Source organism: Protopterus annectens, chromosome 17.part0, assembly GCF_019279795.1.
Source record: "Protopterus annectens isolate FY-2018-M chromosome 17.part0, PAN1.0, whole genome shotgun sequence".
Taxonomy (NCBI): domain Eukaryota; kingdom Metazoa; phylum Chordata; order Ceratodontiformes; family Protopteridae; genus Protopterus; species Protopterus annectens.
This window is the reverse complement of record NC_056751.1, coordinates 125446547-125471646: the sequence shown is the minus strand read 5'-3', so window position 1 is coordinate 125471646 and position 25100 is coordinate 125446547. Positions and strand designations below refer to the sequence as shown.

Genomic DNA, 25100 nt, shown 5'->3' with positions numbered 1-25100 from the left:
AACCTTTTCAAATTAACTATAGAAACTAGAGAACTGCACCCAGCCAGCTACACATGCAATATTACAATTCCCAATTTCACCCAATAACCTTTTCAAATTAACTATAGAAACTAGAGGCAAAGTATTTTACCAACAAAAGGACAGCATAGACCTGGCCAATATTAAAATCTAAAAAACTAAGGAAAAATTGCACAAATGTATTCACTGAAAGAACATTTGCAGTCCTAGCTGACTTCACCACAATCCACCATTCCTACTGCCAAACATTTCAAATTGCCTTGCACGAGTGTCCAAGAAGCAATATACACAAGCTATGCATGGAGATGAGTCACTTATGTGGGCTGTACACCTTTTGTCATGGTTAGAACAGCTGAAATTAGAGATGGCCATCTGTTGTCTTTCAGCTGATCCCAGTTAGGGGTCACCACAGCAACTCCTGTCCACAGTTTGGTAGTTTTTATGTGCAGAGTTACCAGCCCTGATGCACAACCTTCATCGAAGGCACACTCATTCATGTCTCCACACAGACGCTCTAGCTGAGAATTGAACGGGACAACGTCTTGCTGTGAGGCGACAATGCTACCGCAGCACCACTACCACGGGACAGATGGCCATCTGTAACAGTCTTAAAAATTCTAGCTTCATTGTGGGGCAGTCCAGTCTTCCAGTCCAGTCTTCCAGTCCAGTCTTCCAGTCCAGTCTTCCAGTCCAGTCTTCCAGTTTTTATGGGTGAACACAATCCTCTTGTATACAAAGAAAAGGACCAAGCCTTACTGCAAAGTGAAAACTCCCACCAACCACTAGTCAAGCTGAAACCTAGCAGACCTGGTCCTTCCCCCTCTAAACATTTAAATACTGAAAAATCACCAAAACGAGCTCCAGCCTGATCCAGCCCAGCTGTTGCATGATCCTAGTACTACATAGTCCATCAGTTGATAACTGGGCCACAGATCTAGGGGATGTGATCCTGAGCATCACCTTTTTGGATTTTTAGATCTGCAGTTCTTAAGGAAAGATGTTAACATAAGCATGCTGTTTTATATCCATCTTTGCATTTTTTTTTTACTTTTACTCTGAAGGAAAGGTGTCTACAGTACACCAATGCAAAATAAAACCTTCAGGTTATATGGCTTGTACTAGACATTTCAACATGGTCTGCTGCAGCAGAGCATGCTTGCTTCTCCTAGAAAAAGTGCCTGTTGCGTGATCTGGGTTCAAAATATGCAACACTGCAGCAGACATTACACTTGCAAAAGCTCATTTTAGTGAACTTAATCAGCATCTGTTGAGACTGCAGAATTACAATGATGCACTACATTTCTTGAAGACACCAGGTTCCTGGCCTTCAGACGGAATGCAGGCCTAGTCACTTATGTTTGCACAGCTATAGCACCAGCTGTTCCATTTCTGAACTGGTGGCTCAAGCCTTTCAAGTTCTATTTACATTAAAGAAATTACTATTTCACAAGCAATCCAGACAAAGGAAATTTATCATGAGCAAGATTAGAGGAAAGAAATCTATAGTTTCTTGCACAAGTATTAAAGATCTTGATGCAACAGAGAACATCTGAACACTTGTTTTGCCTGGAAGCCATAGTTAAAACGGGGGCTTTTGAAAGATTAGACGAACTGATGGTGCAATATTTATGGATAGAAAGCCAAAAACCTCTTTGGAGCTGCATGTTTACAGTGTGAAGTACAGACACCCAGATATTATAAATGTCACAACACAAAAAAAGATCACTAGAGGGCTGAAGATTAGCTAGGTAGAAATTAAACTAGAGGTTGAAGTGCTACACCACCTGTGTAGTGTGGAAACTCCCAACTGACAATGTTGCAGGATGGAACAGTGGGTGAACAGAGCAGGATGCAACAGGGCGATTATGTAGCCTCAGACTTGCACCGATGTCCAGTTGAAGCTGTACAGGAAGAAGCAGGATATTCTGACAGCTGACAAGTAATGCTGCATTATGATTGGTCAACAGGGCCACAGATGGAGTAGGATGCATTTGGAGAGGATGTCACAGGACTAGGTTCTGGAACTTTAAAGACTTGTAGGAAACCGTGCTGTGGTGGTGCAGTGGTTAGCGTTGTTGCCTCATAGCAAGAGGTTCTCCCGCTAGATTCTCAGCTGGAGCACCTTGTGTGGAATCCGCATGTCCTCCCACAGTCCCATTACATCTAAAAACATGCAGGTAGGTTGGTGCATGAATGGGTGCGTCTTCTTTGAAGGTTGGGCATCAGGCTGGTGACTGCACTGTAAAAATCCACTGCCAATCATTAGCAGACAGAGTTCCACTGTGGCGACCCCTAACCAGGAAAAGCCGAAAGAAGGTTAGGAAACAAAGATGCTCAGTCCAGAAAGTGATCCAAGGCCTGCTAGATTTAAACATGGACAGAATTTACCATGCACAGAAATACTAAAACATGCATAAAGTGTCAGACATACCTCAACCTCCATAAGAAATCCGGACAAAGGGCCAAAACTAGGGCAAATTTTTAAATATTCATCTTATAAACTTATAAATTTGAAACATGTTAACATTAACTTGGATTTTCTGAAACTAATTTTCAGACTGACCCTCAATTTTAGCGATTTACCAGAAAATGAGTAACATACCAAAATTGAGAAAAATTGAGATTCTGCAAAAAAGTCTGGTAGTGTCAAACAAGTTTGATTAGAAATTCAGGCATTTCCAAGCAAACTAGACCACAGAATACATGTCTGTTCTGAAAAATGTTGTGCAGCAGATTCAGCTATAGAGCTCCATCTCGCTATAAACTGCTACATAAACATTGCTTACCTAGAAGCAAAAACTGACTGCCTCTTTTGTCCTAACTTAAGTTTCATAATTATGAAAACATTCCCATATAACCACCTTTGCAGGCACTAGATAGACGACCATTACAGTTTAGTGTGCACAGTTTGAAAATGTTCTATAAAACATAACATCCAATCTGGCCACTGCTCATTTACTTCAGTATTTGCATTCTGCCACGTCGAGTCCAATTGCATAATCTCATTTGCAGTTATTTTATTCTGGAAAATATAGTGATATAATCTTATGTCAGTCAATGAATGTTACTGTCGGGCTGTTAAACACTGGCGAGCAACTAAAATCTAGACTGTTCAAATGTAAAATTTATGGTTCAGTACAGCAAATGAGAAAGGCGGTGGCAAGTAAGAAATATGGATCCAGTTTTTAAGACTGGACAGGATTTTTAGAATCTGAAGAATGTCAGATTGCTTAGGTCTCAAGTGATGGATTAATGTTTCATTTAAAAATGGGTAGGAATTGAATTTGTGTAGCTTAGGTTATATGATATATAGCAATACATGTGAAAAAATGTTAAATTCTAACTTAAGTGATACTTGTATAAAAATGTAAAGGTGCCCATATCAAATTAAACAAAAGGTGTTTAAAGAGGCTGGAGGCAGACATTGGGTTGTGACAGTTTAATGGGAACAGTAATACCATAAAATTCAGTGCTGCCTTGGGTTAGATCTTCAAATTAATCGACAGCAAGCACATTGCACATTTTACTTAATTGCATGTCAGCAGTAACCCAAGTTTCCCTAGAGATCAAAAGCTAATGTTTCAGGCTTGGGCATTAATGGAAGCTTTTAGTTTAGTCTGGATTCAGTGTAGTACCTGTTATGCTTGGCAGGCATGCACAAAGAATGAATCAATCCTCAGGATCAGGTATCTCTTAAACTCATGTAATGGCAAAGTCCTGTCTATACAACTGTTATGGCAAGAAGCTTTCAAAGTCCGACTTGTGTAGTTCAACGTTTTACTGCATGTATACCAGCTCATGGCAAATGTTAAAGCATCATACGAGAGTCCATCACATGGCCATGGTTGCTCCAAGTTGCCCAAGGAAGGATGTGTCTTATGATTGCTAGAGTACAGTCAACATTAAAGTACAAAAATGAACTACGCTAACTTTCTGCACAAAAATGCATTCCACTTTCTTCCAGCTTGCATGTTGCAAACAGTCCCGACAGACATTTATACTGTTAGAGGAAGACTGATAAAAATCCAATTCACGTTTCCTTTGTGGACTTCTCCAGCAACTAATGCAGATATTGCATTCTACTACACCAGCCATTACTCGTTGCATGCTCAGAGAAATTTTATTAAAATCACTCCCTCAAAACATACAATGCCCCCCCCCCCACAAGTTCTATTTTAATCACTTCCAAATGTACTATGTACTAAATTATAAATTCTAATGCGATAATCTAATGGTTTCAGTACTTGATAAGTATTCAGAAATAATGCATGCAGCATCTTAAAATATTAAGACACTGCAGAATGGCAGGCTTGATTTCTCCCCACTTTTACATGTTAAATGAAAAATGACAAATTATCAGTACCAAAATTTGTTTTCACATGCAGTGTACTCTAATAAGTCAATATTGTTAGCTTTGAGACGTGCTTGTAAATTTTGGATTCAAATATGGAGCATTACATAGCAACATCTAAACGCAAGTTAGATACATCATGTGCAATTTTAAAAGGAACTTGTAGATTTGTGCACAATAGATACAAGATCCTCACATGTACATAGACCTACAGGACTTTTGCGGGTTGTTTGGTGCACTTCATTCCCACCTGTTGAGAGAGAACCCAATATTTATGCAAATTTTTTGGGGGCTGAGCTTTTTTTGAATTCTGAAAGCTTTATAAATGAACAGTTTGTACAGGTTAGTGTCCTTTAATGAAATTTGAGCCACACTAATTGCAAGAATGCATGCAGAGAGTACTGTTAAAATTCTCTAAAGGTTTTAGGTACATTAAGATATTTACAAAATTACAAATTTCAAGCAAACCTAAATACTAAAAATTTTGGGGGAAAATACAAAAAGATGTGCAAGTGGCCAATGGATGTAAAAATAAAGTTACTGAAAACTAAGCATATTGTAATTTAGAGGGGCATAATTCTTAAGCACAATTGATAGTTTGCAAAACTTACTACAATGGATATAACTGTATACACCCCTGTTAAAATGCAAGGTTTTTGTGAGGTAAAACATGGCAAACTTTCCCCACCTTTAATGTGACCTATAACCTGTACAATTCAATAACAAATCTGTTAGGGGAAAAATATAAATAAAACCATGCAATAAGCTAGTTGCACAAGTGTGCACACCCTTAAGTACTTTGAAGCACCTTTTGATTTAATTACAGCATTGTCTTCTTGGGTAGGAGTTTCAGGCCGGCACATCTTTAAACATTTGCCCACTTCCTTGCAAAAGCACTCCAAATCTGTCAGATTGCAAGGGCATCTCATGCACAGCCCTCTTCACATTACCCCACAGATTTTTTTATTGGATTTAGGTCTGGGCTCTGGCTGGGCCATTCCAAAACTAAATTTTCTTCTGGTGAAGCCATTTTATGGATTTAGATGTATGCTTGAGGTCACTGCATTGAAAGGTGAAATTCCTCTTAAATCTTCAGCTTTCTAGCAGATGCCTGAAGGCTTTGGGCCAAAGTGACTGGTATTTGGAACTGTTCACAATTCCCTCTACCTTGACTAAATCCCCAGTTCCAGCTGAAAAGCAACCCCAATGTATGATACTGCCACCAGCATGCTTCACCATGGGGATGGGTGCTCTTTTGGTCATGAAGTGTTTTTGCACCAAACGTACCTTTTGGAATTGTGGCCAAAAAGTTCAACCTTGGCCTCAGACCCCAACACATTTTCCTACATGCTTTTGGGAGACTTGTATTGTTTTGCAAGTTTTAAACAGGCCAAGATGTTTGCATTAGAAAAGGCTTCCATCTTGCAAGCCTACCCCATAGTCCAGTTATATGGAGAATACAGGAGACTGTCACATGTAGTACACAACCAGTACTTGCCAGAAATTCCTGCAGCTCCTTCAATGTTTCTGTAGGTCTCTTGGCAGCCTCCCTGACCAGTTTTCGTCAGGTCTTTTCCATCAATTTTTGAGGGACATCCAGTTCTTTGCATAATCACTGTTGTCCCATATTCTCTCCACATTTTGATGACTTGTCTTCATTGTGTTCCATGGTATATCCAGTGCTGTGGAAATTTTTTTTGTACCCTACTGATACTTTAACAAGGAGATCCCTTGGATGCTTTGTAAGCTCTCTAAACCATGGCTTGCTGTAGCATGCAACTGCGTAAATGTCAGGAAAATCCTACTAGGAAAGGTAAACTATTTGGGATAAAGTCTAATTGATGGCAGGTGTGCACCAGACAACTGAATGCTATTAAAATCAGAAGATGCTTCAAAGTATTAAAGGGCGTTACACAACCAGCTTATTCTACGCATTATATTTTTCCTCCAACAGATTTGGTTGTTTTTCAACCAAATTGTACAGGTTGTCACATTAAAGGTGGAAGCAGTTTTGAAATGATTTATTGCGGTCTCATCACAAAAACCTGACATACAGGTGTGTACACTTAGTTATATGGTGGGCACCAATTTCAGTGAAACATTCTTGATGAAACACCCTGAAGACAATTAGGACTATGCAGAGTGTCTCAGATCAGATACAAGACTTTTTGCCAAGGGGAGAAAATTACGCAAATATAAATACCCAAGTACAAAAGAGTTTGCAAACTATGCTAATTGAAAGAGGCAGGTCTCCAGAGCCACGTGAAAGGCAACTACATCCAAAAAAAATCTAGTAAATTCTTTATAGACATCTTGAGCAAAGGCTAGGAAAGTCACAAATGTTTCATACATACAAGTCAGTAATAACTAGAAAGTACTGAGTACTTATTAGCTATTAACAAGTAAACCAGGCTGTGTGATTAGGCTGAAATATTTAAAATTTCACTATAAACTTGATTCATGTCAAGTAAAATCTGAAGATTCACAGTTAGATTCCTGGCTAACTAGCAACTTAATCCGATAACTGGGTATTTGGAAAACACATGGGAATCAGGAAGACTATACATTTTCATGCTTATGCCACAATTTGTAAAGAATTTGTGTTGAAATCCACTTTACATACATGCCTGTATGGATTTTCAAAATTCTGAAGTTACAGAAGGCTAGATAAAATTACGTTGTAAAAGGCTTTCCATTCATACTCTTTCCGGCATGGTTATTAATGTCATCTCAAATCTTGAAGGGATAAAGGAAAGACCAAGGGAGAATAGTTAATTAAGCATCTTGCAGGAAACTGGAAAAATGCATGTCGACCTGCTAAACCAAATGTGATGCATCAGACAAGGAAGTAAGACAGTAGTTGTAGTTTAAAATCAGCATTGCTGTAAAATTAAGGACAGATCAAAACAAATGCAATGCGAAAGGCAAGGGCATCGGCAATTAATCCAGAAGTTGGAGGGTTAAGGTTGAGCTGTAGTGCTTCTGGTATGGGGCACTATTTCCTCAAGCCATTGCCTACTTTGTGGCCTTCACTTAATCAGATACTGCTCAGACTGAAAAGGGAGTGTTCAGTGGACTTGGTTACCAAATGGGTGTGCACTCCAATAGGAAATTTTAAATGCTCAGTATGTTTAACAGTTTTTTGCTGCGGTAGCGTTGACGCCTCACAATAAGATGCTGTCTGGTATGATTCTCCGCTAGAGCGTCCTGTGTGGAGACATGCGTGAATAGGCGTACCTTCGTTGAAGGTTGTGAGTCAGGCCTGGCAAGCCAGTACATAAAAATCAACTGCCAAACATTAGTGGACCGGAGTTCTGCTGTGGTGACCCCTAACCGGGAAAAGGCGAAAGAGAAATGTTTAACAGCTTACACAACATGCATAGTGGGTTTAGGATTCACAATACTGATGTCACAGATCATTCAGTACAAGCAAGACTGCTGGTAGTATTAAAGCACTTCTGACTGGTAGAATGAAGTGCTCCAAGACAGTTGTATTTGCTTCCTGGTTACTTGTTAAATTCAAGATATGAATCAAGCTTCAAGAATTAAATGAACTACCATGGGACATGAGAAATGAAGCTAATTTTGCTGGGGAGAATAGTTACAAAATTATAACAAACACTGGCAGCCCAAAAGAACAAATTGGAGAATGACTTTAGCAGTGTTTTAATCTATGCTTCCTTCAAAAAGACTTCAGAAAGAAATGCATCACACAAATCTTCCCATATAAATACTGTGAACTATCCACTGAAATCACTGCAACCAATTAAATTAAACAAGGTACTTGGCCAATGAACAAATTAAACTTTATGCAACACCGTACTTGGTCACTATATAAAATATGTTTTATACCCTAGTCAATTTCCTATACAGCAACAATTATTGACCATTTAAACCTGAGGGACTATATACTACAAGCTTAATTTGCCACTGTTCTCACTTTAAGGTGACCACCTCTCAAGTCTTGTTTAACATTATCTAGAATAGTAATTTCCTACAAGCATACTGAATGCCTAGAGCATTGTTTTCATCCCTCGTTCCTAATGCATAATGCTCCTTAATTCTTTTGGCAAGGATCATGCCTACATAAAATGCAGGACAAGCGGAGCACAAGGCTATATAAACAATTTGTTGTACTACAAGAAAATATCTGGAATACCAATAGTACAAGATGCACAACTCAAAATTAGGTATGGCACTACTGTTGCATTTAGAAGTACCATTGGATTTAGATTTAAGGCACAAGTGTTGATACTACCATTCTTAAATAAGGTATCCCACCCCAAAATGAGAAAAATCACTTGTTACCTTCTATAACCTTACAATTATTCTATACAATACAGAATCATGCTGTCGACAGTCATGTCTATGCAGCATTTAGGTATAGAAACTAGCCTGTTTGTGCTCATTTGATGTCTTTTTGCCACTGAAGCCCAGGAATGTCAGCTATTAATTTGCACTTCCTGCTCTTACAGACTTGCTGTAACAGAGTGGCCCTAAACAGCACTTAGTTGGCAAAGTGCTTCATGCTTATCAAAGGATATACAGTGCATACCAAGATTATATCTCCCCTCAGTCCACTTTGGAGATACTGATGCATTCTACGTATAGGTTTGCATTTCTTAAGTTTAACTGTGTTCTGGCCTCAAGGCCTTCAACAGGCTCCATAAAAAGGTTTGAAAGCCTCTGACAACCCATAAGTCAGAAATTCGATAGAGATTGAGGATAGTACAGAAATTGATAAACCATTCCATGAAATGGGTAAAAACTGAATGAAAGACCAAACAATTTGCCTTGAACACCTAGGCATATCCTGCAACTATGAATAGAGTTCAGAGTTGAATGTGCCCAAATGCCCTTTAGGAATCATTTTATCCAATTTTCACATCATTTATTTTGATAGCCTTTATATCTATAAACTATAAATTTCATTAAGTTTCTATGAACTCACTTCTTGAGAAACCCTTTAAATACAGAAATTTTATTCCACGGTCTTGTATCCTATATATAAAATTACTCACATCAGTTTCTACTTTAAGATATCTTTGCAAGAATACCCACAAGCAAATTATACCTAAACGTAGGTACTGTTAAAGGTAAATATAAATTACAGTACCTAAATCGTTGTACTGGGAAACCTCATCCAAAATACAAATCTTGTAAGACTGCATTCTGTTGTACCAAAGTGAAGGACCTTACATTTGCCATTACTGAAAAGGCCTCCATTTGATGCCCACGTATTAATTCCACAAAATTATAGCAAAATCAGTTTAACAATCTAAACAGACCTGTTCAATGGTATTGAATATAACACACTGGAGTGTAGGAATGACAGTACCTCAATTTTCATTGCTGAGGAAGTATGCCCTTTCAAACCACCACATCGACATCTGAATGCCAGATATTCATTTGATAATGAAAGGATTATAGTCCAAATCACAGCACTTTATACATGTGTGCAAGTTGAATGATTGCCAGATCAAAATTTACCATACCACAGGCAAAACCAGCAATAGTGAGGCTGTCAGTACAGATCTTCCCTTTTAAAGAACCTGCATTGGTAAGCATCTACAATATCTATTGCATTGGGGATTGTGCAAACACCAATACAGAAGTAGCAGAGAAGTATGAACCACAAAGCATTAGAGGATGGTGAAGTTCAGATTACATAGGAAAATACCAACTGAAAAGCAGATGCAAGAAAACCAGTCAAAAATACATAAGCAGAATTAATCACTGAAATTGCTACGGTGTTAGGGTTTAGAGTGAAAACATCTGGCTTTGCATGTAGAAATGAGGGCGGTGTAGAAGACGAAGACCACCCCGGTAATACTTAAATATGCTACCAGTACACTATCCTAAACCTGCAGGAGGCATTTGAGTACATTGTGAGTGCCAAGAGTACTTCCACCCAAGATTGTAGTACCAGTTTCATAAACCAATAGTAACCAGACTTTGGAATTGGGTTCATTCTTGTATTAAATTTCTTCAAATGTTTGAGTTTGAGGGAGCATGGACATGCAAATACAAAAACAAACCAAAACCTTAGTCAATACAAGGAAAGCATCCTGGTCTTCCAAAAGGCTTGTAAGTAGACCGACTTGGCCCAGTGCATCGTAATGCTCAGAGTTCAGATTATACAGGTGCAGCAATCTGAGATGAAAGCTACATATGAAGGTAAATTTGCAAACAAAACTTACCACATTCCCATTCGTCAGATCCATCCATGCAGTCCTTATGACCATCACAATGCCAGGAACTGGGAATACACTTCCCATCGTTACACAGCCATTTCTTTGTGTGACCATCGTAACATGTTCCGTCTGAAAAATAATCAGATTTCATACGAGCAGCAATTATGGCATCTGAATGGTAACAGAATAGTTTCATAGAAATAGCTTTATGTTTACTTAAAATCAATATGGTTGTACCACATCCAAAACTAAATCTCATACTGGTTCTACATTGTTTATAAACTCAAATGGATTAGAGAAAGTACAGTTTTGTACCTACCATAAATGTAGATGTTCGAGGATCCACATTGCTGCAGTCCTAACTATTGGGTAGTCCGTATCCTCAGTCTTTTCTTGCCCCAGATGTCAGAAGACCCTGAAAAGATAAGGCCAAAACCAAAAACTCCCAACATATCTGCATCAAAATATATATATATATATATATACAAAATATACAAAAATAGCAAAATATAACCTCACCTACACAACCACCCCTAAACACAGAGGGGTGGATCCTCGAACATCTACATTTATGGTAGGTACAAAACTGTACTATGTTCTTCATTCCACATTGCTGCAGTCCTAACTATTGGGTAGAATCCCAAAGCAGAGGTAAGGGAGGCTGGCAAATCATAAGGAAGCAGGAGCTGATAACATGCCTTGCAAAATAGCTGTGGCAAAACCAGCCCTAGACTTAGAGTAGAGAGGAAGGTGGTAATGCTTAGAGAAAGTATGCACTGAACTCCAAGTAGCTGCCTCCAAAATATCCTTAGTTGCCACTCCAGTGGAATGAGGCCTAATCCCAGCTGGAATCTCCTTGCCATGATGGGAATAACAAAATGCGATGCAAAACCCAATCCACCTAGAAATAGTTTGTTTTGATACAGGCTTGCCCTGAGAACTCAAAGCAAAAGAAACAAACAACTGCTGAGACTGCCTAAAATCCTTAGTCCTGCTCAAATCATCTAAAGTGTGCAAAATCTTTTCCCCTTTATTTTGGGGATCTGCATAACAAATGAATAGTTTGGTTTAAAGCCACACTAGAAACCACTTTAGGCATAAAGGAAGGATTAGTCGTAAATGAACCCTATCCTTATGAAAAATCAAAAGGCTCAACCGCCATAAGGGCCTGTAACTCAGAAACCCTTCTTGCAGAAGTAATGGCCAACAAAAAGCAGTCTTCCATGACAAGTATTTCAGTTCAGCAGTAGCTGCAGGCTCAAAAGGTTGTAGAGTAAGTTTCTCCAACACAAAATTGAGATCCCAAGCAGGAGTAGGAGCTCGCCCTCTAAGAAATTGCTTGAACAAAGGATGTGAAAACAATGGTGGGTCACAATCATAGTGAGCTGAAATTGCTGCAGCATGAATCTTAATGGAAGAGAAAGACAAACCTTTGTCCAATAACTCAGTAAGATATTGAAGAGCCACACTCAAATTAGGCTCTGAAATCTCCAAATTCTTTGCTGCAGTCCAAAATAAAATCTCTTCCATTTTTCTGCATACACTTTCCTTGTACTAGGTCTTCTGGCTTCCATAATCACATTTAAAACTTGTTGAGGAAGTTGAGACCTGCTGTCTTTCAAAACAGAATATGCCAGGCTGTTAGATGAAGAGAGTGAAGCTTGACATTGACTGAGACAACAGATGTGGAATCAAGGGTAAAGGCCATGGAGGCTTCTTTACCAGATTCCTCAGTAATGGGTACCAATGCTGCCGAGGCCAATCTGGAGCTATTAAAATCATCCTTGCGTTGTCTTGTCTGACCTTTAGAAGCACCTTTGGAAGAAGAGGCAGAGGTGGAAACGCATACACATGAAGATTTTTCCAACTGAAAGAAAGAGCATCCACTTTCCAAGCTGTGTGATGAAACCTCTTTGTGCAAAACTTTGGCAGCTGGTGGTTCAGTGGAGAAGCGAACAGATCTATGTCTGGAGTTCCCCAGGACACTGTCAACTTTTGAAATACATGAAGATCCAGTTTCCACTCGTGGGGATCCATGATTTGTCTGCCTAACACATCTGCTAAGGAGTTCTGTGCTCCGCAGAAACCTTGCCTGAAGAGTTAGATAAAATCATTGCTTGCCTGCACAATGGGTAAGAATGTGTTCCCCCTTGTTTGTTGATGTACCACATGACAGTTGTGTTGTCTGTTAGAATCAACACCTGCCCTGGAAGAACTCCTTGAAAGCCATTAATGCAAACTGGACTGCTAACATCTCCTTCATGTTGATATGTAGATGCTGTAGTCTGGCAGGCCACTTGTCTTGTATCCACTTTCCATTTAGATGAGCTCCGGTCACAGAGAGTCCCTTGTTTAGGTGACATTCCTGAGCCCACCACAAAAATTCCTTTTGAATGCAAGGTATTATTTGAATGACAGTGTCCAAATCCTGGCAGTGCTGTGTCCATAGATTTTGAGATACCATTGTAGCTTCCTCATATGCAGTTTGGCATTGGGAAGCACCAGAATACAAGATGCCATGAACCCTAAGGCTTGAAGGACTGTCCTTGCAGTCAGCCCGGACTGAAGAGATAGTTGATGGAAGTAACTGGAAAGATTCTTTTGTTTGTCCGGTAAAAAAGGCCATCTGGGCTGCTGTATTCAGTCTCACACCCAGAAAGCACATGTCTTGAGAGGGTACTAGACTGGACTTTATTTCGTTCACACTATTTCGCTCACAGAATACCCTAGGCATCTTAGCACTGCTATGACATTCCAAATGCTGTAGAAGGTCTTCCTTTTCTTGAGCCAGAATCAAGCAATCGTCCAAGTAAGGATAGATTTGAATTCCTTTTAGCCTGAAGTAAGCTATCACTGGAGCCAGAACCTTCAATGCAGAGAACTGATAATGAGAATTTCCAGCTCGAAACGCAGATACTTTCTGCAACTTAGTCTTATAGGCACATGAAGGTAAGCTTCCTTGAGATCTAAAGTTACCATCCAGTGATCCTTGCCCAGCAGAGGTAAAAGCTGTTGTAACGTCAACATTTTGAACTTGGGAATGTCCAGATAAGTGTTGAGGATAGATAAATCCAAAATTGGTCTCCGGTACTAGGAACAGGCGAGAATAAAATCCTAGGCCCCTTTCTGGCACAGGAACCGGCTGAATGGCCCCTATTTGGAGTAACTGAGAAATTTGCTTGTGAGCCTCTTGTCTTTGTAGAGGAGGAATGTCTGGCATGCCTTTGAAAGGAGGCAAGGTATGGAAATAAAACCTGTAACCGTGATGAATGATATCCAGAACCCATTTGTCTTGGGTAATTAAATCCCAATTTTCTTTGAAAAGAGACAGTCTTCCTCCTAGAGGTGCCGCCAGGCGAGAAGGCACTGGCAGCTGAAAAGGCAGGTCATTGGGTCGGACTGACCCCTGCCCTCACCAGAAGTCTGAGCAGGGGAACTCCGTCTGGGCCTAAAAGCACTTGAGGCTCTGCCTACCACGTCTGGGCCTAAAAAGCACCTTGAGCTCTGGCCCCTACCACGCCTAGACCTACCCCTAGACTGGGAATCATAAGCAGGATAAGTCCATCCCTTAGCAGGCCAATTTCTACTAAACTCGGAGGCTGCACCTGCAAAAATTTAACAGTTTGCATAGACTTAGCCTTGTCCTCCATCTTCTTTAAAACTGCTTCCACAGGCGAACCAAACACATCAGACTGTAAAGGAGCATCCAAAATCCTTGTCTTAACATGCTCAGCTAAGTTTTGATCTCTCAACCAGGCGTGCCTACGAAGAACAGAACCAGTGGCAGCCACCCTGGAGGAGGCCTGCACAGCATCAAAACCACATTGCAGGGAATGTCTACCCACTTGTTCAGACACATGAACTAAATCCTGCAACTCTTTACACTCAATACCTTCTGCCAGAGCATCCACCTTAGATTTCAACTGTGAAAGAAGAAAATTCTGATATTTTAACATGTGAAACTGACAATTCAACGCCCTCATGGCTAAAGTGGAAGAAGTATACACTTTCTTTCCCCATCTATCCAAAGCCCTTGCCTCTATCAGGAGGGACAGGATTTTTAACAACTGAGGCCTTCACACCTTTAGGCCCCTGAGAGACAGTTTCGGTCTGCCCCTAGGACTCTTAAAAGATACTTATGAGCTTCAGGCACCCTATAATACCTATCCGGTTTAACTGGGGCAGGAGGCAACAGGAAGCCTCTGCAAAACATCTTCCACCACATTCAAAACAGGAGGTATAGCTAAAGGCCTGTGCTGTGTAAAAACAAATTCCCCTAAGCCTTTCCTGGAATCAGAGAAATATTGACCTTCCCATTTGAAATGCTCCCTCATGGAATGCAGAGTCTCTGAAAATGAAAAAATCATCCACATCAGAATCAGAATAAGGAGGGTACTCCTGCAAGTCTTCAGAAGACTCAGAAGCCTCCGAGCATTGCTCAAAACTCTCAAACTCAGATTCCACCCTAGGCCTCTTATCAGGAGGGGGCATAGAACCTCTTATCATAGTAATCAAATCCTCTGCCATTTTAAGCATATTTTTCTTAGGCAAAGACCCTGAAGTACTAGGAGAAACCCCCACTGAAGCAAAACTCGGCCTGCCCCTCAAAGAAGCCTTGGAAACAGAAGGGGAGGCTCTGACCACCTTAGGAAGAGAGGGAAGAACAGTCACCTGAGAAGCCCCCTCAGCCTGGCCTACTTCCTGAGAGGATACATCCTGTAACAGTAAAGTCTCTCCCTGAGACTCCAAAGAAACACCTGGCAAAACCTCCGCACTCCCACTGAGCTCTAAAGAGCAGACGCCTGGGGACTGTCGGTTCTCCACTCTAGGCTTTGCTGTTTCATTTTATAATTACAACGCTTTCCAAACACTAACCTGGCACAGTCTAACCTTCTCTTAATAGCATCCAACGAAATACAGTTATTCACTTTTTCTGACATCCGGGTTAAATACGAGGCAAAAAAAACAAAATATTCCAACTTTGATTCGGTCTGAAACTCTGGCTTCAGAAACTTTCAGGACTACCCAATAGTTAGGACTGCAGCAATGTGGAATGAAGAACATCTGATAACACATGAAACCGTGCAATTTAAAGCAAAGGTAAAATTCACATGAAACAGTGCAATTTAAAGCAAAGGTAAAATTATTCACATTGAGTCACTGAAACCATATCAAACTCTTGGCAAAGCCTGATATGCTTAAGATCTACACAATGCCTGAAACCACACCCAGGACCCAGCCTTGTGCATAGTCCAACTAGGTTGCTGCCAAGGGTGCCATGCTTGGTAGGGTGCTCTGTTCTTAAAGTACCACCCTACTCCAACAAAAATCAACCAGTGTGATGGCACCCCAGCAGGGAGGTTTCTCCCCTTTACCACTGAAGTCAATGAAGCAATGTTATGTTTCACTTGAGGCTGTAACCTCAATGTTCAAATGACTGGCACAGCCTGCACTGACTGGAGGGGTTAGCATCAAAACAGTGCTTTCATAACTAAACTAACCTTTTGTAGAGTGTGGCTTTACTGCTTGGCTGTTCAGTGAGTTGGGAGGGGCATTGCAGAATTCTGGGAATTAGAGGAATGAGGAAAGTATTTTTTTCAAGACGCTGGTAAGCCATTATGGTAATTTTGATTTTTGTGGAGCAACTCAATTTTAACATTTACCAGGGAAGTCCAACTGGGACAATACCCATTTTCAGCAGAGGCTAAGAAATGCTCTAAATGCATTTCTTTGGAATGTGGGAGCAAACCTGAGGACCCAGAGGAAACCTGTGTGAATGCAGGGAGGACATGCAGACTCTGCACAGAAAGCACCCCAGCAAAGAATCAAACCAGAAAATCTAGTGCTGTGAGGCAACAATGCCAACTGCTGCACCACTGTGTCACCCAATGAATACTATGGTATGTATGTAACTTTACAGACTGGGTGAGCAAAGGTGAAGCTCATTACATAACCATCTGACCTCATGGCTATAACTGCTGGGTGGGGGGTTCAGCCTATTTCTCAACTATCCCCAATTTTGGCTCATTTTTCTCAGACTAAAAGCAGGTAATTTGGGGAGAAAAGGCAGTGGATTACACTGGCAATAAGCATTAGAATTTTGCTTCAGAAAAATTTCAGTCATTTGTCCAGTACTAACATTTTAAAAAGGGGTCCTGATGTTTGAATTTGTTCCTTATTCTGGAAGTTGTAAAGCTATGGGGTTGGGAGAATAACCTAGAGATTAGTATTAGTCTATTCGTAAGCAAGATTGACCGACACTAGATATTTATGGTGCAGGTATTTTTGCTCTGCCTCCTCTGTGCTTACTCTGGCCCTGCCTCCTGTGCTTCACCTAAAGCACAACTTGGGATATTTAAGTGTGGCAACTGTATGACAAAAGAGATTCATTGCAAAGTGGTAGCCTCAGACATCTGAACTGTACATAGATGTGGCTACAACTGCTTGTTGGGGGCTGCTTGGATCTAACAGATTTTCACTTTAGTCATTTCTCAAAGGGATAAATCACAGAATACCCATACCTTCAGAGCTTCTGGGGGTTAGCGACCCCCTGCACACACCAAGGCCAACAGATTTAAAATCTGGTTTAGCAGTAGCCTCTGCCCTCAATCACATCTAGTCTAAAGTTATACTTGCTCAGAGGCAGGTGCTCCTGTAGGTTGTGGGACACTGGGTGTTGGTGTTGAACTGTGAATAAAAGATTGAAATTATTTGTTGTAAATATGCTGAAAGCATAAAATAAGTTCGCTAAGCTATATCCTTACATTAAAAGCAATTTAAAATGGCATTCATAGCTCTGGCTGAAAAACAAGGAACATCTATGAATGGACCAGCTATTTCCTGAAAGACATGTTTACTCAAAATCAGCAGAACAATCATGTATTCTCAGATGTTTCCTTTCAGACTCCTGTAAATGTACATTGCTTTTTAGAATCTGCAGAAAATTCTGAAAGGCAAATATTGCATGCACACTCATCAGCAGAAGTGCTTACAAGTAATAAATGGTTTCACAAAACAGGAAAGTAAAAGCAGACATTGCATACTTTCCCACAGAAGCTTAACAGGATCTAAAGTGCATGACTTGGAGCCTACAAGACTGTATATTCCACTGTTAGTGGTATGTAAGAACTCAAGTTCAGAGGTGAATGGAGAATGAGAAGCCATCTATATTGGTCATGAAGAAAAAACTGCACATTAAATCTGTAAACTACAGTTGTACATCTTGTTATAAAAATAAGTTTAGTAATTGTGCTTATAGTAAAATAGTATTGTGCTGCAACATATACATCTTTCAGTGTGCAATATACAAGGCTCTGTGTGCTTTAAACAGACTACAGATGCAGTTGTGCACAACTGTACAATAACCAGATTCAGCAGTAAACAGCCAGCAAGATTGCATGTCTTAGACTTTGGTTCCTGTACAGCAGCACCTACATGAATTAACTTTTCAATGGGGACCTTAGCCTGTATCCTAACACAGGGAGTGATGTGATGCCTTGTACAAGGTCAATAGTAAAAGCACAGTAACATTTATGTTGAGTACTTAAGTTTTCTACCGTTTGCAGCAGTACAGTTAAAGTCTGAATCCAGTGAGACTGCAGTGCAAGAAAGTCGCAGTGCCAAATTCTCCAAGAAAGGTAAAAAAGCAAAGTTTCAAACCTGAAACTGCCAGTTTTGTTTTACCAACTTAGAGTGACTAGAGACTAACCATCTACAGTAAGCAGCCTGGTAAGAAATCTGCTATGTACAGTATGGATGCCATTACAGATCATAAAATGGAATGTTGGTATAAACAGCATATTAGCAAGTGTAAAATCATATTGGAGCAAGTTGATAGCGAGGCATTATGCAAATGGATATATTTGACTGGTATCAAAAACCACCATGCGTGGTATGACAAATTTATTGCATAAATCATATGAAACTGCTTTGTGTACAATGTCAAACATGGTGCATTTGACTATTCAAAGGTTAGCCAGTACAGAAACATTTTAATGGTAAAAAAACAGAAAGTTAATATGCTTACATTATATTAAGATGTTGGACAGTTTTGTTCTGTCACTGCATTAACAGTTACAACAGTCAAAATCAGACAACCTCTAGTACATCTTGTTATAAAAGATGTTGCACTTCCAACAGAAAATGAGTTCAGGATTTATACAAGTTATACAAATGTTTTCAAAAATACATAGGAGTTAACTTCAGCAGAACAGGTTACTGAGAAATATCAGGCAGCCCATGTAGCATTACAGGAAACTCAAACAGCAGTTACAAGATAAAGAAAATAAATTAGCTGAACTGACTTCCTGCATACAACGGAGCTTAAAAACACTGCAAGAGAGCAGGAAACTACAGCTGATCTGTACAAAAGGCATATTTTACAATATGCTGTTTCCAAAATGGAAAAGCATACATGGGCAATCATCCCAAATGTTTTAAAACCCAGTTAAAACAAGACATTTCAGTACTACAGTAAATTAGAGTATATGACTGCCATTCTCATAACACTCAAAAAGGTACACAAAAACAGTTCTAGTGCATAAAAAATTAACATAGTTAACAGTAAAAATCTGAAGTAAAGACCGACACGCATGTATTTTCTTTCCAAATTACATCTGTTTACAATGCAGAAGAGCAAAAGGCAATCATATTTTGGCTGTTCCAATTAGGGATCAGCTGTTTCCATTTCTTCCTGTCCTCTGCATCTTGCTCTGTCACACCAACCACCTGCATGTCCTCTCACCACATCCATAAACCTCATCTTGGGCCTTCCTCTTCCTGTTACCTGGTAGCGTCATCCTTAGCATCTTTTTTGCAATATACTCAGCATCCCTCCTCAGCACGTGTCCAAACCAACGTAAACTTGCCTCTCTGGCTTAGTCTCCAAACCTTCCAACCTGGGCTGACCCTCTAATATACTTATTCCTAATCTTGTCTACCCTAGTCACACCCAGTGCAAATCTTGCTGCCTTTTTGTCAATGCCACTGTCTCCAACACAACTGGTCTCACTACCCTCTTGTAGACCTCCCCTTTCACTCTTACAGGTACTAGTCTGTCACAAATCGCAAAAACAGCAAAAAGGTAAAAACAGCAAAAAAGGCAAACAGTAAATATAAATATAAACATGCGTTAGTTAAGCCAATATCCATTTTGTTTTTTTACATTTTATTATAATTGTAAGAGCAACACCAAACAGTAAAAACTGATTTTAAAAAAATAAATGGTATTAGTCTGTAAAATGAATGGCAGGGCAGTTGAAACATATGCAAGCCAATTGTAAAATAATGTATTTCTGTAGTATAAATGCATAGTTATGCAAATCACAAATTATACTTCCAAGTGTTTTACAACTGCATTCTATCAAGCTCCAAGTGTATTAACAGATTATACAAGGAAAAGAGCCAAAAGGGTTAAACTATGGTCTACAGAGTCTAAAATGAGAGTTCAGGCCTTTCCCAGGCTAAATTAGTTACAGCAAATGCTGTGCAGATAAGGTAAAAAACAAAACAGATTGCCAGACAATTGGCATGTGTTTTTCTAAAACATTAACACTTGTTAGATGTTCACATTCAGCACTATTTGGTAGTTGTAAAAAGTCAATTGTGCATGCATGTCAGATAGTTTTGTAGGTAAATGTTGAAAGTAAAAACCTCAGTTACATCAAGTACAGCAAATTGATGGGCCATAGTATACATACAATTCAAATCATGCAGTAGGGTATAAATACTTCTAGTAGTAAACAGCAAAAGCTTTATAAAAAATATACAGTCACTGGGAATGGCCAAAAATTATCACATCGAAGGTCAATAGTTAGTAACCTAATAAAGCAAGTGTGTAAACAAAGTGTTGGCCTGGCATACATTCTATTCTCACAAAGCAAATACTGCAATACTACAGGGGAGGGGCACTCAATTTTGCACTGTGAGCAGTACTGCAGAAGGGTCTAAAATAGTTAGAGGAAGAAAAAAATCTCATTCCCTCTTGACAAAACTGACTAACAAAAATACAGTAGGGGAGATGGGCTTAAGTGCATTAGAAACACTAGCAAATAAGTTAAACCTGACAGGCCAAGATAGTTTACAAGTTGGCAATAGCCATCATGACTACCTATTACTTTGTATTAAATTGCACAAGACAATGCTGGTATGCAAAAACATATATGTTTGCTTGTTGGGTATGTAGTTTAATACCTATTATACCATGACCCCCCCCAAAACGTGCATGCTGATTGGATTTACAATGTGCACGCTGGCCAGTTATACTAATGGAAAAAGGTCCGGTCGCCCGGACTTTTTTCCATTAGTATAACTCTACTTTTAAAGTACTGTCTCACTATGTTAAATGGGTTTAACATAGCGAGACAGCTTTAAAATAAACAGAGATCTCTGTTGCTTATTTTAAAGCTGTCTCGCTGTGCTAAACCCATTTAACATAGCGAGACAGGTTTTAAAAAAAAGTAACGGAGAAAGCAAAATCTCAGTTGCTTTTTTTACTGTTTCGCTATGTTAAATGGGTTTAACAGGACAGTTTTAAAATAAGCAACTGACATCTCCATTGCTTATTTGAAAGCTGTCTCGCTATGTTAAACCCATTTAACATAGCGAAACAATAAAAAAAGCAACGGAGATCTTGCTTTCTCCGTTGCTTTTGCCAACAGCTCTGATGTACTGCACACCTGCGTAGTACATCAGAACTGCCACGAATGCCAGACATCTGCGGAAGGGCAGTAAACAGGCATTATACTATGCCATTAAGAAAAGTAGTTTCTTTTCTTAATGTCATGGTATAATAGCAATAACCCACTTCTGGGTGTGGGTAATGCTGTATTTACCCATGGTTGGCTTAGTTTGGTCCCGAGGGTGAAGCCATGTCAACCGTGGGTAAATCCAGCATTACCCACACCCAGGCATGGGTTATTGCTATATAACAAGAGTTATGCCTCAGAGTCCCAATTCCACTAGATATTTCTAAAGAAACTAATTTTGCTTGATTGTATTACTAAATTTGTTGATTATACACTAAATGTACTTTACAGTCCTTGTATGTGAATGCAAAAGAAACTAATTTTGCTTGATTGTATTACTAAATTTGTTGATTATACACTAAATGTACTTTACAGTCCTTGTATGTGAAAGCAAAAGAATTCAGTGTATATAAAATTAATGTCTGTGTGAACATGTTTAAAAAAATGGGTCCAGGATACCTACTAGATTGAAATGCATAACTAGCAAACAGTCTGTGCAGATAAATATATTGTACAGGACACATTGTAAAACAAGTTCAAAAGTAATTTAAGTTAAAATTACAATTACTGAAAATTACATCACTGGTTTTTGGACCACCATTTCTGTACTAGTATTCATTACCCCAGTTAGAGGAAAATTAAAGTATTTTACTCCTACAGCCAATGGACTGAAACAGCATTCTTCAGTGTATATAAATCATGTTTATTTTTTTTAAATCTTCAGCTATTAAATATACTGAAACATTTGCATTCAAATATTTAGTTTACCAAGGTGTTTATGGGCAGTTTAGAAATTACCACAATGTTATGGTTAAAATGACATTGAAACTATTTTTTAGCACTAAACATTTGCAGTAGCACATAGTCCTTGCCTCTTGTAGACAAGTCTTAATTACCTCATATCAAAAGATTAAACAGTTAATTCAACAGTTGCAATTCTGCCATAAATAAGTTCTGTGAAAACTAACAGCTCATAACTGGTGGGAATATTTTCAGAATGGTCTGTAAAAAAGTTGATACAATATAAAGTATTACCAAAAATGAATGTATTAACTGTGCAAAACTGCATTTTGACTTATCAAAAGACTAAAGGCTTTGTTTCCTATAATCTGACAAAGATATAACAAACTTTAGGGAATTGTTAGTGTTGAACTGTGAATAAAAAATATTGAAATTATGTTGTAAATATGCTAAACAAAAGCATAAAATGCTTTAATGTAGAAATATAGCTTAGCAATGTAAAATGGCATTCATGCTGTGACAGCTCTGGCTGAAATGTGAAAAAGGAACATTAATGGACCAGATAAACCCCCCTCCTGTCCATCTCCATCTTCCTTAGTCCATTTACATCCCATCCCTCCATGCTAAACAGTTAATTGATATCTACCACCCAAAAGTCAGTAGGCAAACTACAAACACTCCCTTGCACATGCTTGGAACAAACTTCCCCTTGGAACAAACTTCCTCTTGACTTTCATTCAATCTCCCACACCTCACTTTAAAAATGAACTAAAAGCTTCTCAATTCCAGAACCTGCCTTGCCATGACCCTACCTAGTCTTCCTTCCCTTTATGTACCCTCACAAAAGGACCATACTTAGTACCTAATTACACCTCTCTCAAATGTGTATGCATTTGCATAATTTTAAACATTGTTAGCTTCTTTTTAATGCAACTTTATGCATGTAACCCAACATATGTGATTTTTTGCTATAACTGCTATCAATATTGTTTAAAATTGTACTTGTTTAAAATGCACTACTGGAGCTTTTCTCCTCGGGTCTCCACTGAAAATGGGCCACAAGCCTATTTGGACAAACCCGGTTAACAAATGTCAAATAAATTTCCTGAAATACATGTTCTCAATATAAACAGCAGAACAGTTGTGTATTCTCAGAGGTTTACTTTGACTCCTGTGAATGTACATTGCTTTTTAGAATCCGCAGAAAAATTCTGAAAGGGAAATATTGCATGCATTTTCACATCAGCAGAAGTGCTTACAAGTAAATATTAAATGATTTCACAAAACAGGAAAGTGACATTATGTACTCAAGCTCCTTACAAAAAAAAAAAAAAAAAACAGGACTGAAAGTGCATGACCAAGTATACAAGACCGTATACTAAACAGATGTATGTAGGAACTTGGGTTCAGAGGTAAATGGAGAATGGAAAGCCATCTATAATGGTAGTGAAAAAAAATGCACATTACATCTAAACTACAGTTGTAAATCTTGGTTACAGTAAAATAGTATGCTGCAAAGTATACACCTATCATTAAACAGACTACAGATGCAGTCATACAAAACTCTAGCCAGACTGATTCAACAGTAAACCGCCAGGACACTTGAGACTGGTTCAAGTCTAGCAGAGCAAGCACAGCATGCAGCACCTACATAAAGTAATTTTTCACTAGAGGGTCATTTCTTTAACTTCCTCCATAACCTCAGAGGTCCCCAACATGGGGACAGTGTCATTTTCTTTAGCTTTCCTCACAAACTTTAGAAAGGTACACAGAGGGTCAAATTGACAACAGGGTCCTGTACAAGATTTGGAAACTAATTTCATTTAGTCAATGAAACAGTTTCAGTGCCATCTTTTGGGGAAGGGTAAAGCAGCATTTTTTCCAGACGTGGCAGAGGGGTACACAAGTAGCAGACTTGCAGACAAGGGTGAGGAGGCATGCCACATGCACATGACTGCAATGACTAACTGTAGTCACTTATTCCTTAATTTTCATCCCAAATCACAAGGGATACATAGAAAGTGGCTACCTTGAAGGTGATGTAGGGAAGAAGTGGCATTTCCAGGTACGATGTGTACTACAAGCATTTGTATTTTGCACATTGCTGGTTAACAGAACATTAAGCATTGTGCTTTATTGTTTAAAGGCAATGTAATCAGTTTCTGGGAAGACTGAACAGTATACCTCCATAACCCAATATGCTGTCAAATATTCACAGCAACTAACCCTCCAATTAAGTTTTACAATTGATGGTAAACTGCTAGGAACCCTAAAGTAATGACTACTGCAAATGTGAAAGGAAACAGATCAGAGAAAATTGCTCCGTAGCACCACTTGCCAGACAATCAGAAAGCTAATCCCAGAATCAGTTAGAGACCATTTAGATATTCAGGTTTAGCCTATTCCCCTTATACAAACAAAAACAAGGTAGAAAATTCCCTCAAGACAGCATGAACACCTTGGAAATGTTAAACTTCAATAAATCAGAATGGCCTACAACCAAGGAGCAACTGTTGCCAAACATTTGCAGTTTAAGCAGACTGAACTCAAATCCCCCTCAGATTACAGGAGCAACTTTACCACCATGAAAACAGCAATGTATACCAGACTCTAGGAAGAGTGGTGCAACCAAAACCTTAGAAAGGAAGCCAATACAACAAGACCATAAACACCTGTACCAGTCATGCCATGTTGCACTCTGGCAAAGGCAGAGCAGTGTTCTCTAGCCAGAGTTAGCTACAGAGGCCATCATTGTAGTTAGTATAAGACTAAGTGGGTCTAAGGGTCCCAAGGGCCAATAAAGCAGGATTCAAGCCATGTATAAACCCTTCCGTTTAATAAGGTAAGGTGAAAGACAGCATCTTGAATTGCTTGAACCTGAATAATGCCTTCAGATAAAGCTTTGACCTAGAAATTCAAACTTTTAGAATAACTGGTCCTACAATATCCAAGCAGGCAGTCAAGGACAGGGATAAAGTCCACAAGCTGTAGACTACATAAAAGGCACAGTAAAGTTGGGCTAAAATGCTGCATAGGTTGAGAAAGAAACCA

The 25100-nt window shown here is 39.2% G+C and overlaps 1 protein-coding gene across 1 annotated transcript in view; it reads right to left on the bottom strand.

Annotated features, from left to right (window-relative positions):
• LOC122791800 (low-density lipoprotein receptor-related protein 2-like) overlaps positions 1-25100 on the bottom strand; it is a 1119352-nt gene that overhangs the window by 993825 nt on the left and 100427 nt on the right. The window contains exon 3 of the mRNA XM_044059752.1: positions 10570-10692. Within this exon, the coding sequence (XP_043915687.1) occupies positions 10570-10692 (123 nt within the window). The remainder of the gene's footprint in view (positions 1-10569; positions 10693-25100) is intronic.